Genomic DNA, 16323 nt, shown 5'->3' with positions numbered 1-16323 from the left:
CATGCATATTCCAGCCTCTGAGCTTCCACAGCAGCTGCTGTTGAGGGTTTGGCAACTGTATAAACTATAAATCAGTATCCCACATCTAACAGGCATAATTTCACACACTAGAAACAGAGATGAGTAGAACTGGTTAGACAGCCTGGCATTTTGATACTTCGAAGATGTACAGATCTAGATGTCACGGGTAGGACACTTTAATAGCAATGCCTGTGCTCTGCAGCAATTACCTTAAGACTAATCTTATTTTCTACCCTCTTTAAAGAGCCTTGAAGGAGGTATGTAAGATGCAATTAATTCCTTTTGTGTTTTATCACATGGAGCTTTGCATTTGGATTGACCTTCTTTGTCCCATGCTAGATTACCATATTTTACAGATTTCTACGTTTTGCACATAAGTAGAAGTCAGACCATGAAAGGCGCCAAGAATTTGCAGTACTCATTGCAGACAACAGCAGCTGAAGAAGTACTATGCTGCTTGGTTTGGTCCATGGACCAGGATGCAATCAGTAGGACATTAACAAGGCCTCAAAAAGAGGGTAGAACATCACGAATCCAGACCATATTGGGACAAGAGTCTGATGCATACACACCAGGAAAACTGGACACCTTAAAATACCGAAGTGACTCAAGAGTTTAAAAAATATATATGTATTACGAGAGCCACAACAATTATTACAGACAGAGCTCCACAAAGCCTGCACAGATACATTCCAACAATTCAAGATGGCAAAACAGGTGAAATACAGACCATATAAACATGTCAACATAAACTTCCCATACCGTCCATGTGACAACAACAGTGAATGCCCCCCCTTGCCTCACCAAAAGGCTATATAGTTCAAAACAAACCACATTCCAATTTCCACATTATTTAGGCTTTTTAGGAGTACAGCCATCATCCAAGGAGCCTCCCTCTTCCCCCTGCCCCAGATACAATTGTCTTCAGCAAAGTTTGTGTAACCCTTGGTTTGTGTTTTTGAAATAACAACATAAAGAAAAACGTTTGCCACACATCCGATTTTAGCCCCTGAAGCAGAGGTCTGAGCCACTTTTACTGCTGAGGTCAACCAAAATAAATAACTTGATTTTTTTTTTTAATTTAAAAGGAAAATACAAACTTGTGATAGTTGTATGCTTCTTGTTATCAATTCCCTTGATAATGCAAGACTTAGAGATTTCTTTAATACAAATTCTCATGGGGTGATGCATCTCAAATGTTGTTAGCCATCTGCATGAAAATAATCAGTCCCAAGAATTTTTGCTTCTGAGAATATAAAAACTTTGCTCACTCCTAAGTTATTTCTGCATCTAGTTTTCGACATACAGGGCCAAATGCCACCTATAAGCCACAGCAGAATTTGGCCTGGCATTTGAAATTCATTGCTATTACAGCTTTCCTATTAAGCCAACACACAAAGAAATAAAATAGGAAAATATTAAGGCTTCAAGTAAAAACATCTCCTCTCTCACCCACCCATGGAGTAAGGTATATTTAATTTCATATTCATCTATATATTGTACAATTAATTGTATCAACATCTGACTCTTTCAAGACAGACTGTACTAATATGAAACTGAGTATTACATGAAAGTGAACAAACAGTGAAGCGATGCTAATAATCATCTGATATACAATGAAAACTGACGCATAAACTAAATGAAAACCACTGGTGTTTTTTTTAAATAACTAATAGGCTTAATATACAACTCACAGCTAAAAATAAAAACCTAATCAAAAGATTTAAGACTTTCGAAATATGTGTTAAGCAAGAAAAAAAAAAAAAGAGCTACTTTACAAAATGTTAAACCTGCACCAGAGTTTTCTGTTAGGACTGAATGGACTGGATCCTTAGCTGCAGGAAATTGGTGTGGGCCGAATCAATGTAAACAAAGCAGCACCAATTTACATCAGCAGAGGAGATGGCCCTTAGTGCTAATAAAAATAGAAAAATAGTGGGTAAAAGCAGTAATTTCTTGATAATGCAGAGGCTGTCTGAAGGACATTAACTGTGGCAATCTTGTAAAGGTGACAGGGGGCTAGATCCTGCCACTGGAACATGCAAGCCAGCGCTGGAGCTCCTGTGGATTCACCTGGGGGACCAGAGCCTTAGATGGGAACAGGTGCCCTGCAATCCTATGGTAACTGTTCTGCATAGATTCCTATTTCCAGGAAGACTGGAATAATTTGCTCTAGCCTCCAGGCCATTTGTGCTACTCTTAGTCTTTATGCAAGCCTCAAAGAAGAATTTTGGTACTATCATTAGCCTATGAATATGCCGGATGAATTTCAATTCTGCTCTTCACAAAACTTATGTAGAATTTGCATCTGAATCTAATTATCCCATGTATTTATTTTTTCTTCATCTTCCTGCCTGAGATATACCAAAATAACACTGGCTGCAAGGGCTTTAAAAGGTTTATACAGAGAGTGCTATGTTTAGTTTTATTGGACAATCCTTGCCCGTGAGCTTATATAGCAATTTCAAAGGCCCTTTTGCCCTTCAGCTCTTCCATGGACTTTTCTACTTTTCACTGTAATTGTAAAAATGTCACAGAGATGCAGATTTTTAATGCTAATGGGTACAATATTAAAGGTTTGCTTGCATAGCTTGCTTTATAACCCTACAGAGTGAAATTTGTCCCAATACAGATTAGCAACACAATGTACGTGCCATTTAGCTCCTACATTGAGGGCTTCAGTGTGAGTAAATATGCCTGTAGAGATATGTAAAGCCTTGTACTAATCCTGTGTGCAGGATTGATTTTCACCACATGTGGAGTGGAGTTACATTCAGATTGGAATCGAAAATTAGTAGAAACTGAAGGTGGAAGGAAGCTCTCAGGTTATCTGGTCCAGCCCCGTGCCAGTGCAAGATTGCAATTTATCAAAAACTTTCAACTGTTTTGACTAGTTCAGTTTTAAAAGTTCCAAGTGGTCATGCTTCCAGTACCCTGCCTTGGAAGACTACTCCACAGCCCTTTCCCCTGTTAGTCATTTTTTTTCCCTTTTAACTTAACCCATTTACTACCAGTGATAACCCCATGTTTCACCTTTGGTTTTACATCCATTAAGTTAAAAATACGTAAACATATCAAACCCACTTCCCATAATCATTGCTTAATTAATGACACAGTCTAGCCCTTTTAATCTTCTTGTGAACCTGCCTCTCCAGTTCTGTTTATAGTTGCTGTTCCCATTTGAGCACGATCCAATTTGCCAGCATCTTTTTGGAAATAAAGTGCCTGGAACTAAAGGTGATATTCTAGACACGATTGTACCAAAGATGTTTAGAAGAGCAATTGCTTCTCTGCTCTGTGATATCCCTGTTGTACGCCATTCAAAAAGTCACCAGGCCTTTTCTGTCGTATTGACTGCAAACCTGTATCTGGTTGTCTGTCCACTATCACAATACTGCTTTTCCGATTCCTCTCTTCAAATGATGCAGAAGCACGATTGATCCCACGATGCTTTCCATCTTCTCCACACGAGGGCTGGTTGACCAAGGAGAGACTAAGCAGATATTGTGGGAGGTATCAAGATTTATCAAATCAAGAGAGAAGTGTTAAGCAAGGCAAAGCCAACAACAACATTTCTCAAGGAACAATAAATCTTGATGTTAATGAAAACAATTAGCTACATAGCTATATACATAAGTATATGTATTTAGGGATAAACAAATTCTGAATCTCTGTCAATATCTGGAAATCTTCCCTTTTTAAACATAAACTGCAAAGGAGGCATTATTAAAACTCTGAAGGGAGATGAATTTAGATGTCCAGCAGAAACCTTTTACCGGAAAAAACAGCCAAGAAACAGAGATTTCATATGCTATCGGACTGGCTCAGAGGTAAGTAATCATTCCATCTGACTTCAGCTGCAGTCATTCAGGATATTCTTAATTGCATATATGATCTTCCCAGTTAACAGTGCTCCAGATCTCTGTATTACAAATCTCTAAAGGTGGTTAAAAATGGATTTGTCACAAAATTGGTTTACCCAGAACCTGTACACTAGCTTTTCTTTTGGTTCTTAAAATAATGTTGCTTTTAAACCTATTAAGGTAAGCAATGGTTTCTAGGGACAGAAGAAGAAGGCCCCAGATAACTCAGTGGACTTTACTGATACTGAAAAATTCGGTTCAACACTGAGGGCTGGTGGGAACACACTAGTCATTAGGCAGGCAACAAACTTATAACCTCTAAGCATGTGCTTGGCTCCATCACACGCACTGGATATTCAACAGATCACGATAACCTTGCTGCAAGGCTTTATACACTGCACCAGTGCAAGACAATAAACCACATTACTGCCTAAATTCAATAGGCAAAAATGAGGGAGGGAGGCAGTCTCTGGCTATTCAAAATTTAGTTTTCCATTCAAACATTTCTTTCCTTATACACTTGGTTCTCTGAGTACAAGAACCATTAAAAACAGAGAGAACCACAGAGAAGAATAGAAAATCCTTACTTATGTGGCAGTCCTGTTTCACGAGACACAAACACGCGCACACAGGATTTCACACACAGGAAGGCGAATGACTGACAGTGAGAAGCTGTTGTTATCCTTTCTCTCCTCCTGAACCCGAGTCAGAGCAGAGAGACTTGAAAACACTACATGAGGTTTGAGGGCTGCTGCACTCCTGCCCTGTTCCACTGAAGGAGGAGTAATAACGCCGACATTAATGCTTGGAGGACAAATGGCAGTTCTCACACACGCAGACTGTGAAACTTGGGAAGCCTGGCTTCCGTGTCCATAGGAAGAAGCAGTCAGGCCTCTAGCTCCAAAGAGACTCTGCTGGCCAGAAAAGTTGGGGGTATGGGTGGGGAAAATATAGTGACCCCATATTAAGTGTACTATATCACAGCACAACTTCTACACAACCGGTTTGTGTGACAGACAAGTGCACGATGGCTTTTTCGCTCTCTTTCATGAAAGAAATAATCTCTCTGGTTGTGGTGCTAGGTGATAGCCAGTTCCCGACCGTCAGTTTGAGAGTGTCTGATGGACTGTACAGTTCTGTTCCCTCCCCGCAGCTGGGTTTTGGCCAAAAAAAAAAAAAAAAAAAAAAAAGATGAGGACAACAATTAAAAGGACACTGGCAGCAGCTGCTCCTTTGCTGTTGTTGTTGAGTCTTCACAGTGCACCTAGCTTCATGGCTGGCTTAGTGGATGGCTCTTTTATTTTATTTTACACTGAAATTTCATAGGTTGTTCCACCAACTCCAGATACCTTCTTAACGTTTGAGTGTCTAGCAGGACTGACTGGGGTCCCTTGGGAACTAGATGTTGAACCCAGTCGACAATCTGCCCTGGAAATTCCTTTTGGCTGTCCATTTATTTTACTGTGAGGTGTCTTCATCTGCATGTCCTCCCTGCATCAAAATACATACAAAGAGATCTAGAGTTAGTGACCAAAGGAATGAAAGTCAGATACCGTTCTTCCGGACAGCTATTGTCCTTTTTACCTTATGTCCTGATGTAGTGAGCAGTTAAGCTGACTCCACTGTGGTTAGTGGGCCCGATGCAAAATCCACTGGCATCGTCTCACCTTGGATCACTGGATCAGGCCCAGTGGAATTACTCACATGCCTAAAGTTAAGCACCAGCCAAAGTGCTTGGCTGAACCAGACTGCATTGCTTTTTTGAAAGCTCTCATTCTCCATTGCTGACCTTTACCCAAACTACGTTTTGATTGTATTAAAAAATAAACACTCAGAGAAATCTCTCAGGGGAAGGCAGTAGCAAAACAGTCTCATTAAAAATACAGGATGCTGTTGTTCAGCCTTAAATGTCATAGTAAAGGTAAAGTATAAGCCTCTAGGATCGGCTTGTTAGTGACTGAAGAAGCACATGGAGTGCAAGGCAGAAATTGTAACTTAAAGTTCCTTGACCTGATGCTGTGTTAGCCAGAGCTTGCCTATGCACTTCTTTTACTGTCTTATGGCAGGCTGAGGGGGGCTCTGACTTTGATGCAAGGGCTGCAAGGGCTTCAGGGAGGAACAAGTTATAACTAAGAGTCAGCACAGACTGAGGTGCCCCAGCCCTTTTCCACCACATCTGGAACAGCTGGAAGAGAGTTCCTCCATCAGCTCTACATCTAATATTCCCTTTGCAGGAGGAGGCCCCTCCTGAGCTGGGTTAAATCAATCAGGTTACAATAATGAGTGGTATAGACATGCAGATCACAGAAGCAGCTACGCAGAAGAATCTGGTGCAAAACAATTATGACAAATACAATCTTTATGAAAGAAATAACAGCACTGAAAAAATTAAACTGTTTAAAGGACAGTGTAAATCCCTCATCCATCATAACCAGTTGCCTGCAGGTGAGACTGTAGTGGAGCATGGAGGGAATTTGCTGAAACAAACAAGGTTACTTTCTGCCCAGAGGCAGATTCTCTTATTTGATTGCTCCAAACGTCTGGCCCATCAATCTTGCAGCGCTACCTTTCAGATAGGGATTGCTTTATGGCGAGAGGAAGGCTTAGTCTCCAATACAGCTGCAGTGTGCCTTTACATTTTAAGGAGAAAGCCAACTCATTTCAATGAAGAATGTCAGTTAAGAGAGTCAACGATATTAAAACATGATACTAAAGTAGTTTTTCCTGCCCCCATTTAGTGGCTAGTCTAGGAGAAGAGAGCCAACTGTCAGCCAGCTGCTTTGACTCGCACAGAAAAGAGATGCAACTGGTACTAACTAGACTCCACTGATGGCCTGTGGGTGAGGCTGTCTAACCTGATCCTGTTTATGCTTACAATCCTCGCTGTAAACCAAAATGGAGAAAGAGATTTCTTGCTTAGCTTTCATGAATGTGTTCATTTACAATATGATTTAAAGCCTGTTGATTCTAATGGGAGTTTCCCTATTGACTTCAGCAAGCACAAGAGCCTTCTTGGACTCTTTAGGTCCTATCTCCTTTGCAAAAATGAGCCATATTCTGAAGGTATTTTTAAAATTTGGAATCTTTAAAACCATTTCCTTTCATGCAACCTACTGCCAAGGTGGATGGAGCACAACCATTCTAGACTAGGTTACAGCATAGTATTAAAATTTTAAAGGCCTGGCTAGACAAAGCCCTGGCTGGAATGATCTAGTTGGGGATGGTCCTGCTTTGAGCAGAGGGTTGGACTAGATGTAACCTCCTGAGGTCCCTTCCAACCCTCATTTTCTATGATTCTATTACCTCAATATGAAATCACTGGTATGCACTTATAGCGGCAGTAACTTTGTGTCAGGAAAGGTTTTAATAGGCATACTGGCAGACGATCTGCCAGCCCAGGCAGTTTGCATTAGTTTAGAACATGGCTCCTTTTCAAAGAATCTGATGTTATAGATAGGATTTATTGCACTCAGCTGGTGAGTTTTTGCTTTACCTTGCTGCTATATGTTCCCAAAACAGACTGTCCCCCAAAGGTATTACTCATCTCTCTACTTGCCCAAAGTGTCACTGGGATTTAGGAGCAGAGTTTTATTTAGCAACCAATATGACTGCTCTGCCCTGCAGCTGAAGAAGCAGTTCTAGTATCTCAGGCCAGCTGAACTTCTACTACACATTTAGGCTGCTCCTGCTCCAGAGAACTAAGCCATGCGTAACAGAACCAGCAAGATAGCATGGGGGTAAGCGTCCACGCTGTTGAGTTTTGCCCTTCATTGACACTAGTACTGAACTGCCCACCTGCAGTCTCATTACCCCCCAGTCCCCGTCTCTCAGGCCGCATCAACACATGTACTTTACCGTGAAGTAGATTAATTAGATGCAGAGTAAAGCATCACCGTCTACATATGCAATGGTACTAGGCTGCAGTAAACTAATTAACTAAACTAAACTAATTAACTAAACGAATGCTGCAGTAAGATAGAGACAGTACTATCTTAAGATAGAGACTTTATGGTGATTAGATGCATGTGTAGATGCTGACTGTGGGCAGCCCAGCCAGCCAGGGCTCAGACTCCTGCCTGCCAGCTAGGCACACAACTTTGCACTTTCTGTACCCTTGTGCCCCAGCCCTGCCACCTGACACTACCACCTGGAGCCTGGGGCTGACCCCATATTCCCTGCCAGCCTGGGCCTGCCCTGTTCCAGCTCAAACTCCTGCCGTCCCGGGCACACGTATTGATGCTGCACCTGGGAGTAGTTTACTCCAGCTCAAACTACTCCAGAGTTTATTGCTTTGCATTAATTGCACATGTAGAAGCATCCTCAGGTCCCCACAGCCCTGGCTAGTGAGAGATTTGGGAAGGCACTCGAGAACACTGGGAAATTGTGAGAGGAGTCCCATAAAGTTGTTGGATACTCACCTTATTTTTTCTTTATTTTCACAAAGTGGAGACCAGGTAGAGCTCTTGGTCCTCACCTTTTTTCAGAAGCTCCTGAAGGAACGCAGTCATGAGCTGGCTGCAGCAAGGGTTGCCTTTCTATTTCTGCAGACTATATCACTCGAGTTTCTGGGAGTCTGCACCACGATTAACTGTAGAGCAGTCAGGTATTTGAGGATGATATTCACTGGACACAGTGCTGTGTTGTGGGCTGGGCCATGAACACAGACAAGTGGAACAGAGTTTTTGGGATGAACAGTCATATTCTCTGGGGTAAACAGAGATTAAGTCCAGAGTCTGATCACGGATTTTCTGTGCTGATGCAGCTAAGGCAAGGGGTCTTGTCTGGCTGAAGTCAGACTTTCCATTCTTTATACCATGGTTTGAGAGTTGGGAACAAGAAAACTGGCTTCAGAAACAAGTTTCTGAGATGACTTAAAGCCCAACTTCCCTGATCTTTCAGTAAAAAGTGAATGAAAAAGACTTCTGTTCAGTAGAGGTCAGCAGTGGAACATAAGACCAGAGGAAATGAAACAGTTAAAGGGAAATCAAGGGAACACGTGTTCAGCTGCACATACTGAATAAGTTTATTATTTCCATGAGAATTTTGTTTCTCTGACCCGAGTTTCCTTGATGGACTTTAGCTCAGGATTTTACAGCTGTCCCCTTTTCCTCCACTGGCCTCTTTTTGTTGCTCTCTCCCTGTGAAACAATGGTGCATTAGAGGGAAGCCAGGTAAAGCAGGACGAGTCAGCTATTCCATTCTTCCTTTCCAGTGCACAACTGGATGCCATTTTTGCACCTCCATAATTCTGGCCCTGCCCTAGGCTTGCTCTAAAGTGGACTGACTTAAACTGATATTCTGGGGGACTTCTCAGTGGCAGAGTACAACAGGAGTGCAGTGCCTACCATTTGCTCAGTGTCTAGCACAAGGGGGACCTATTGTAATAGTGAGAATCAAGGAAAGGCTCTGCCCAGAGCTGTCACTCCAGCCAGAGAACGTCTTTTCATGATGTGGGGTCTCTCTAGGTCAGCTACATGCTAAGGGGGAAAATAAGCAATGTTTCCAGCAATGTATGGTCCTTATAGTTGGTTGTTACCTTACCCCCTACACCCGTCGCTCCCTAAATTCTGAAGCCATCTACATTCAGTGCATACAATCCCAGCACCAAATTCTGCTTTGACTTATACCATGTTCCCTCTCACTCAAATCCAGTGGATTGCAAACAGCTGAAATCACCAGCAGACGTGGCCTACATGGTCTAGTTTTTTCTCAGCATGTAGTGCCCGGAGTCTGGAGATCTTTTATGAAATAAGAGAAGGACATTGGGAGAAGGGGATGTCAGTTCTGTCTCCAGTGTTGCTCTCAGAGTTACATCGGGTGGAAAGGGACTTACTAGCACAGACCTCCTCCACAAATGGAGCGTTTCCCTTTGCAAGGCAGAAGTTTGAAACTTGCTGGTTTAGATGAATGGCTTTAGGCACTATGAAGCCACCTAAGGAAGTGGCTCATTTTCAGAGGTACTGCATTCTGTCAGATTTGTCTAATTTCAAATGGATATCCAGGCCTTTTAGGGGAAAGTAATAATACCATTTAAGTAGACTTTCACTTGCTTGAAAATTTCAAATATCTGAGCTGGAACAGATTTACAGACACCATCCTACCCCCTGCCAAGCTGGAAGTGGTATGATCAACAAGATGACAGTGTTACCAAAAGGCAGACACCCAGAACACGCAAAATGCTTATCATGTTGGCATCGCTCTCCTTACTAACAACAATAACAGGAGCCAACATCTCCGGGGATCAAACTGAGGGCAGTCATGGAAGGGAAAACACATAGTTCTTTTAAATAAAATAAACCCCTTAGTTTAATATATGAGAAGAGAGGAAGACTTTCATGGGTGTCTCACTGAAAGTTTGTCCGCTGGCAGAACAGCAAATTATGTTACCAGCTGCAATTCAAGCGTTGGAAAAATGTACACTATTTTTGTGCAGGCCCAATAAAGTCTTCAGTGTTTCAATAGCTTTCCTAATTCGTGAATTAAAACTGAACCGTGATACCTGGAGACTAACTGGAAAGGATGATAAAGTGGACAAAGTGCTGAGAAAACCTCAGCTCCCCGTTGAACAGCATAAGATCTCTCCAAGGTTTGCACAGCTGAAGCAGCTGCAGTCTAGGCTGTGTAACATATTTGCAGGCCTTCAATATCAAGGCACGTATTTTCCCCAAAGAAGAGCGAGAACTACATGGTTCAGAAACCAATGAGAAAGGATCTTCTACCAACTCCAAACCAAGGCTCTTTGTTCATCCATAGGTTGGGTCTGACAAGAGGAGTATTGGTGCTAGCTTCCCAAATGCTGCCCATTAATCGGTCTCTATCCTGTCCTACTGGGAACCACCTCCATAATGGAATTAATTCAGTCTGCATGTCCATTCAGTTCCTGGTCTATCTGCTGAAACTCATCAAGAGGTGATGACTGTGGAGGGCTTAATGGTAAGTTTTATATATTTAAACTCCATCTACTTCGCATTTTTTAAATCCCACTTCATGTCCTATTCCTTGCCTTGTATTTCCCCTTTCTGAGAATTTTTTGCGTAACAGATTTACTGGAATGGATGTTTGTAGGAAGCTGATTTCCAAATGGTAACAGCAAATATTCAAGGAAGCCAGTTTTTAAGTTCTCATGCGCAAATGTTTGAACAGTTAATCATTTAGGGAACAGAAAAAAAATTTGACTCGTCTAACCCATCACATCAACACAGGTCTATCAAATACTCAATCCTTCACAGATAAGCCCTAGTTAATAAGAACACTCCAAAAAGTTTAAATTAAAAAAAAAATCAAAAGCTGAGCACGTCTGTTTTCTGCAGTTAATGGCACACGTATGGAGAAGCGCGCTGTAGCTGGGAACCTTCGATCCCTTAGCCTCCATGTCCAGGTCCCCAGTTAGATGTGGGGCTTTCAAACCAATTCTAAAACAAGGCTCAAATTCATACCTCTGCATCTGCAGCAAGTGCCTTAATTGCTCTGCCACCCTGCCCCTAAAATATTAAACCCTTTCAAATAGCTACGACTGAAGAAGCTACAGTCTATTCAGTACTATGCTAAAATCCACAAGAATTTTAATCCATGTATGAATTATTTGTTGCAAATGGTTATTAGTCCTAGAAAGGAAGAGCCAATGGAAATGGATCCATGTCAAACCTAAAGTGGAGAAGGGTAAGAAAATCAACACTTTAAGCAGTACCTCACGGCAGCAACGTAGAACAATCCAAAAATTGCTGCCCATGCAAGTCAGCTTTTGCAAATTGTTTTAGCTAACTGGCCGACCTGATTTGACTGATAATCGCAATGACTATAGAAGTGTAATATTACAGCCTAACCAACCCAAGAGCGCTTTTGCAAGCAATGCACTTGGGGAGACGAATGAAATGAAAGTAAATCATTTTTTTAAATAAAAAAGAATGGTTTTGGGAATGAGACACTTTCTTCGTTTACTGTTACCACAAATAATTTATGGGACGTAGTAAAATAACACATTTGTAACCTATCATGTGTCATAATACAAGTACGTTTTCACACTGCACTCTTCTCCTTCCCTATGAAAGACCTCAGCTAGCCACTGACAGGTTCCAAGTGGCCACCACTCTCAGTCATTGTACATTACCCTGCATCCAGCGCAATCACTCTACAAGCCTTACTTATACCAAGTAACACCTGAGGCTAGCCCTAGGTTAGAAAGTGGGGGCACATTCTGCCAGTCTCCCCAACATGGGTGACACTGGCAGAATAAGTCCCCAAACCTGTGCATGATTCATTCATTCTATTAAGCACTAGCTAGAGCCTAACTCCACCAGGACTTCACAACTTTGGTTGATTGATTTAAGGCAGGGCCAAACATGACCCGCAGAGCCACTGCATTTGGCCCATGGAGCTCCCTACAGGTTGGGAAATTTGGCAGCGGGGGAACAGAGGCTACCCTCCGCCACTGCCAAATTCCCATAGTCAGATTAGTCCCGGGCCACAACCCCTTCTCCCAGCACAGCGGGGTTTGGGCAGGCCATGCTGTCTTCCCCCTGCCCAGCTGAATCAAGGCTGGGCCACACTCCCTTCCCCCTATGCAGCCAGGTTGGGGCTGGGCCATGCCCATTCCACCTACAGGGCTGGCCTGGGGCTGGGCCATGCCCCCTTTCTTCCACCCAGCTGTATCAGGGCCAGGCCACACCACCTTATCCCATATGGCTGGATGAGGCTGCGCCACACACCCTTCCCCCTGTGAGGTTGGATCAGGTCAGTCTGCACCCAGACCCCCAGCACCGGATCAGGGCCATCAGCCACATCTGGCCTGCAGGCATCCTGGGCACTGCTCATCTGGGCCACCAAGGAAAAAGCAAAGCCCTGAGGAAATAAGCCCCATCCACCTGCTTCCAAGAAATGATGCAGTGATGTGCTTGGAGGGTTTCCAGCATGCTCCAGAGCAGAGGCTTTGTGTGCCCCAAAGCACACACAGTGCCTCATTTCTGGGGTTAAAATCCATGATCTGGGAGTGGTCGATTGGGGCTTTTTTTCAGAGCTGTGACTGTGTAGAGACTCACCCTTAACACCTTTCACATGGTAAAATTTAATTTCACTACCACTGAAGGGGGAAATCCACATCTTGTACCAAGCCAAAATCATGCATATAAAACTGTAAAGGGAATGCTCTACCATAATTGAAACACGTTGCAAAAAGAGGCAAATCCATACCACAGCATTTCATCATGTTAAAACTCCTTGGTCCAACTTATAGCCTAGGAAACGAGAAACGAACACGTGTTTGATGATAATTAGGTTGTTATAAGACTCAGGACTTAAGAGCCACTCACACATAAATCATAATCCTTGTTATTCTCAAGCAAATAAGCAGACTGGGTTCTGCCAGTTAATAACTACTCTTGTACTCAACTGCAAGCAGGATCCTGTTGCTTAGAAGCCATTAAAGCAATCCATACCTTTGTGCTCCTACCGACTGCACCTCTGTAATTTCCACAGTGTTAACAAATGAGACGGCCTTCGGACCTCCATAAGAGGGCGATCTAGGCATCCCCGTAGGAGATGATGGGACCTGGTGGCCTGGTGACTTGTAGGAGCCATTGCTCACCCTGCCCTGTAGGGCCTGATGAGACTGGACATTGTTATTAGCTAAATCAGCTTGAAGGGAAGTTGTGGAAGTCCTTGGTGCCCTTGTCATTGCACTCGAAAGTGAAGACACCGAGGACTGCAGTAAAGGGTTCCTTGTGCTAAAACTGGTAGCAGATATCAGATTGTCTCTAGATCCATATCTCATTGCCATGCTGCGAGGGTCTTCAGACAGCATGCTGACTTGCTGAAGGCTATAAGAGCTAGGGGTGTCATAGACACCAGAGTCTGCAAACACTGAATCTGGGTGCGAGTGGAGGAGCTTCTCCCTTTCTTCCATTTCTTTCCTCTCCTGGATGGAGGCCATGATGGTTTTCGAGAGGTTGTCATAGCGTACTGGAGAGGGGTCCCGTTGATGTGAAGCTGGGCTCCCAAGCACCGGGCTGAAGCTCTGTGGTGGCTGGCGCTGTAGCTCACTCCCCCGGAGATGGCACATTTTGGCTGACAGATATGGTGAATGGTACCCAATGGAGCCAACTGCAGAATGGGCGACGCATTTCCTTCCCGAGGGGGACATAGGATTTAGCAAGCTGTCATAAGAAAGGCTTCCATTTCTGTTGGACAGGGAATTGGGGGAAAAGATGCTTTTGTACGGAGTAGAAGCAGCCCCTTCTGACTTTATTGGGTGAAGGGGCACTTTATCTGTTCCTCTTTTGCTGGCAGACTTCAGGCTCAGGGATCGTGAATTGATGGCAAAGGAGTCTATCTGAATTGGTGAGGACTGATAAGTCTTGTGCAGGGAGCTCTTCCTGTAGTTAGGGATGTCCAGGTTGGGCTCTGATTGGTAATCAAGGCTCCTGCCATCCTCTTCTATCATAACACCTTGACTATGCCCCTCCTGCATGGTGATCTAAAAGAGAGAGGTAAAAGTGAGAAAGGGAAGGACATAGTATATGCAGGGTGGTTTGTGTAGAATAAGAGTGCAGCAAGAACAGAGCTGGAAGTCAGGTTCTCTCAGCCCAGGTATGATGCAGAAACATTACAAGGGCTTGAAAGAGTCCCTTAACCTCTGTGCCTCAGAGTCCTCACCTTCAGCATGGGAATTATGTCAGAGATGAGGAGGATTAATATCTATTGGTTAAGTGTTGGTTGAGTAATATTGATTAAAGTAAATATGCTGAGACATGAGCACTGAATGACCTTTGAAAACAGAGATGACAGGACCCTCCAAATTGTACCCTTGTCAAGGTAGGCCAGATTCTGACCTGACAATAACAACCTTGGAAAACGTTGTCCCTGCAGCTTAGAGATAACGTTTTCCAAGACAAGCTTCTGATTTTTGGACCCTCCATCCGTGGGTGCTTAGCCAGACCCACCTCAGGGTTGCTTTCAGTGGTGCTGAACCTAGTTAGATTCGTGTCAACTTCAACTGAATTCGTGTCAACTTCAACCTCTCAATAGTTCTGACATTCTACTCAAAGCTTGGATTTTGAGCACCTGAATACAAAAGCTGCTTAAGTCAAAAGTAACTTTGGAAGATCTGAAGGTTATGGTCTTGATGCAGCAGTTGAGAAGTCTCTCTTTATTCACTACATGTTTTGAGTAGGATAAAATTCTACTCAAGAAATGTGAACCATATACTGTTTGTATATGCACCAAAACCAGGAAGAAGACCCCTTAATTGTACATGATCACTGTAAAGTGTATGAAAGATGAATTATAATTCTGCTCAGTCTTTAGTTAAAAGCTATTCCCTCCTAAGAAACTGATTTTTGCTTGTCCCATGAGACAGGTTTCACTGTAACTTAAAACGTGATCCCATGAATGCGTAATTGGAATAGCAATCAGGGCCATTTGCCTTTTTTCATTTTTTTAAGGAATGAGAAAAATATGAAAAAGCATAAATGACTACCTCTTTTTTTTGTTAATTTTTACCTCAAAGTTGCATCTTTGAACCGGAAGATAGAAAAATGTGTACAGGACCTCACTACCTTCAGCTGTGTGGAAACAGAGTTGCTTGTTTCAGGAAGAAAGGAATGATGGACTCAGCGAGGAAGAATTGATGAAGTGCCTTGGCATATGCCTCTTCCCTGCAACATGTTCTGCTGTTTTCTTGCTGGTTGTTTTCACTGATTGGGAATGGTGCTAGATGGACAGGCTGAAAAATGGGGATTGCACAGGCAGAAGCAGCACCTCTGCACTTTATGTCTGAAGGGAGACAGCTGTCCCTCCCAACTAGGTGGGTATGGCTTGATAGCCATCTGCAGGCCTCTGAGCCTGCCAGTGGATGCCCATTGTGTACCTGTGTTTATGATGTACACATTTCTTTTCTACCAAGTTACCCCAGATCATGCAACCTCATTTAATGGAGATTGTTCAGCCTAAAATAAATTGTCATGCTAGGGTGGGATCAGTACCAGAAACATAGAGGTTAGAGTCTCTGTACTTCATTACCAATCCCTGGAACCTATAAGGTCTTTGGTGTGATTAGAGTGTCTCATGCTACACATCCTGAATGAACATAAGCTCGCCTTCGGAGGTTATGTTACATGCTGCACCAAGACCTGGATTACTGCCTGTGTTGCACTGTGCTGCTTGCACAGCTCAACACTGCAGGTGAAGTGCTTGCTGACACCTGTAAATATGGTGTTTTGAAATGGCTGGCAAGTCATATGTCAGGTAATAAAGTGAAGATGATGAGATTTTTGGGTACAACCAGCCCTGTGCAGTATGTACGTACTGAAAAGCTCCCTTTCACAAAGCAATCTCTTCATCATTCAGTGGACAGATCCAGAAAGCAAGATTTATCAGTAATTACTGCAGCACAACCAAAACCTTCAGTTCTTAACACTGCTAAAGAATCACTGAGATGGAATTCCTG

General features: G+C 43.1%; 1 protein-coding gene across 2 annotated transcripts in view; it reads right to left on the bottom strand.

The window, feature by feature from the left end:
* Nucleotides 1-634: 634 nt before the first annotated feature.
* The window catches only part of ZDHHC8 (zinc finger DHHC-type containing 8), a 185338-nt gene continuing 169649 nt past the window's right edge, over nt 635-16323 (bottom strand). For both annotated transcript variants that reach the window (XM_014523176.2, XM_025212316.1), the window contains exons 10-11: nt 13316-14352; nt 635-5375 (exon numbers count right to left, since the gene is read on the bottom strand). In XM_014523176.2, coding sequence (XP_014378662.1) covers nt 5192-5375; nt 13316-14352 — 1221 coding nt within the window. In that variant the 3' untranslated portion in view covers nt 635-5191. The remainder of the gene's footprint in view (nt 5376-13315; nt 14353-16323) is intronic.

Source organism: Alligator sinensis, unplaced genomic scaffold, assembly GCF_000455745.1.
Source record: "Alligator sinensis unplaced genomic scaffold, ASM45574v1 scaffold748_1, whole genome shotgun sequence".
In the NCBI taxonomy this organism is placed as follows: domain Eukaryota; kingdom Metazoa; phylum Chordata; order Crocodylia; family Alligatoridae; genus Alligator; species Alligator sinensis.
Note: the sequence above shows the minus strand (reverse complement) of the source record. Positions and strands in the feature narration are given on the sequence as shown.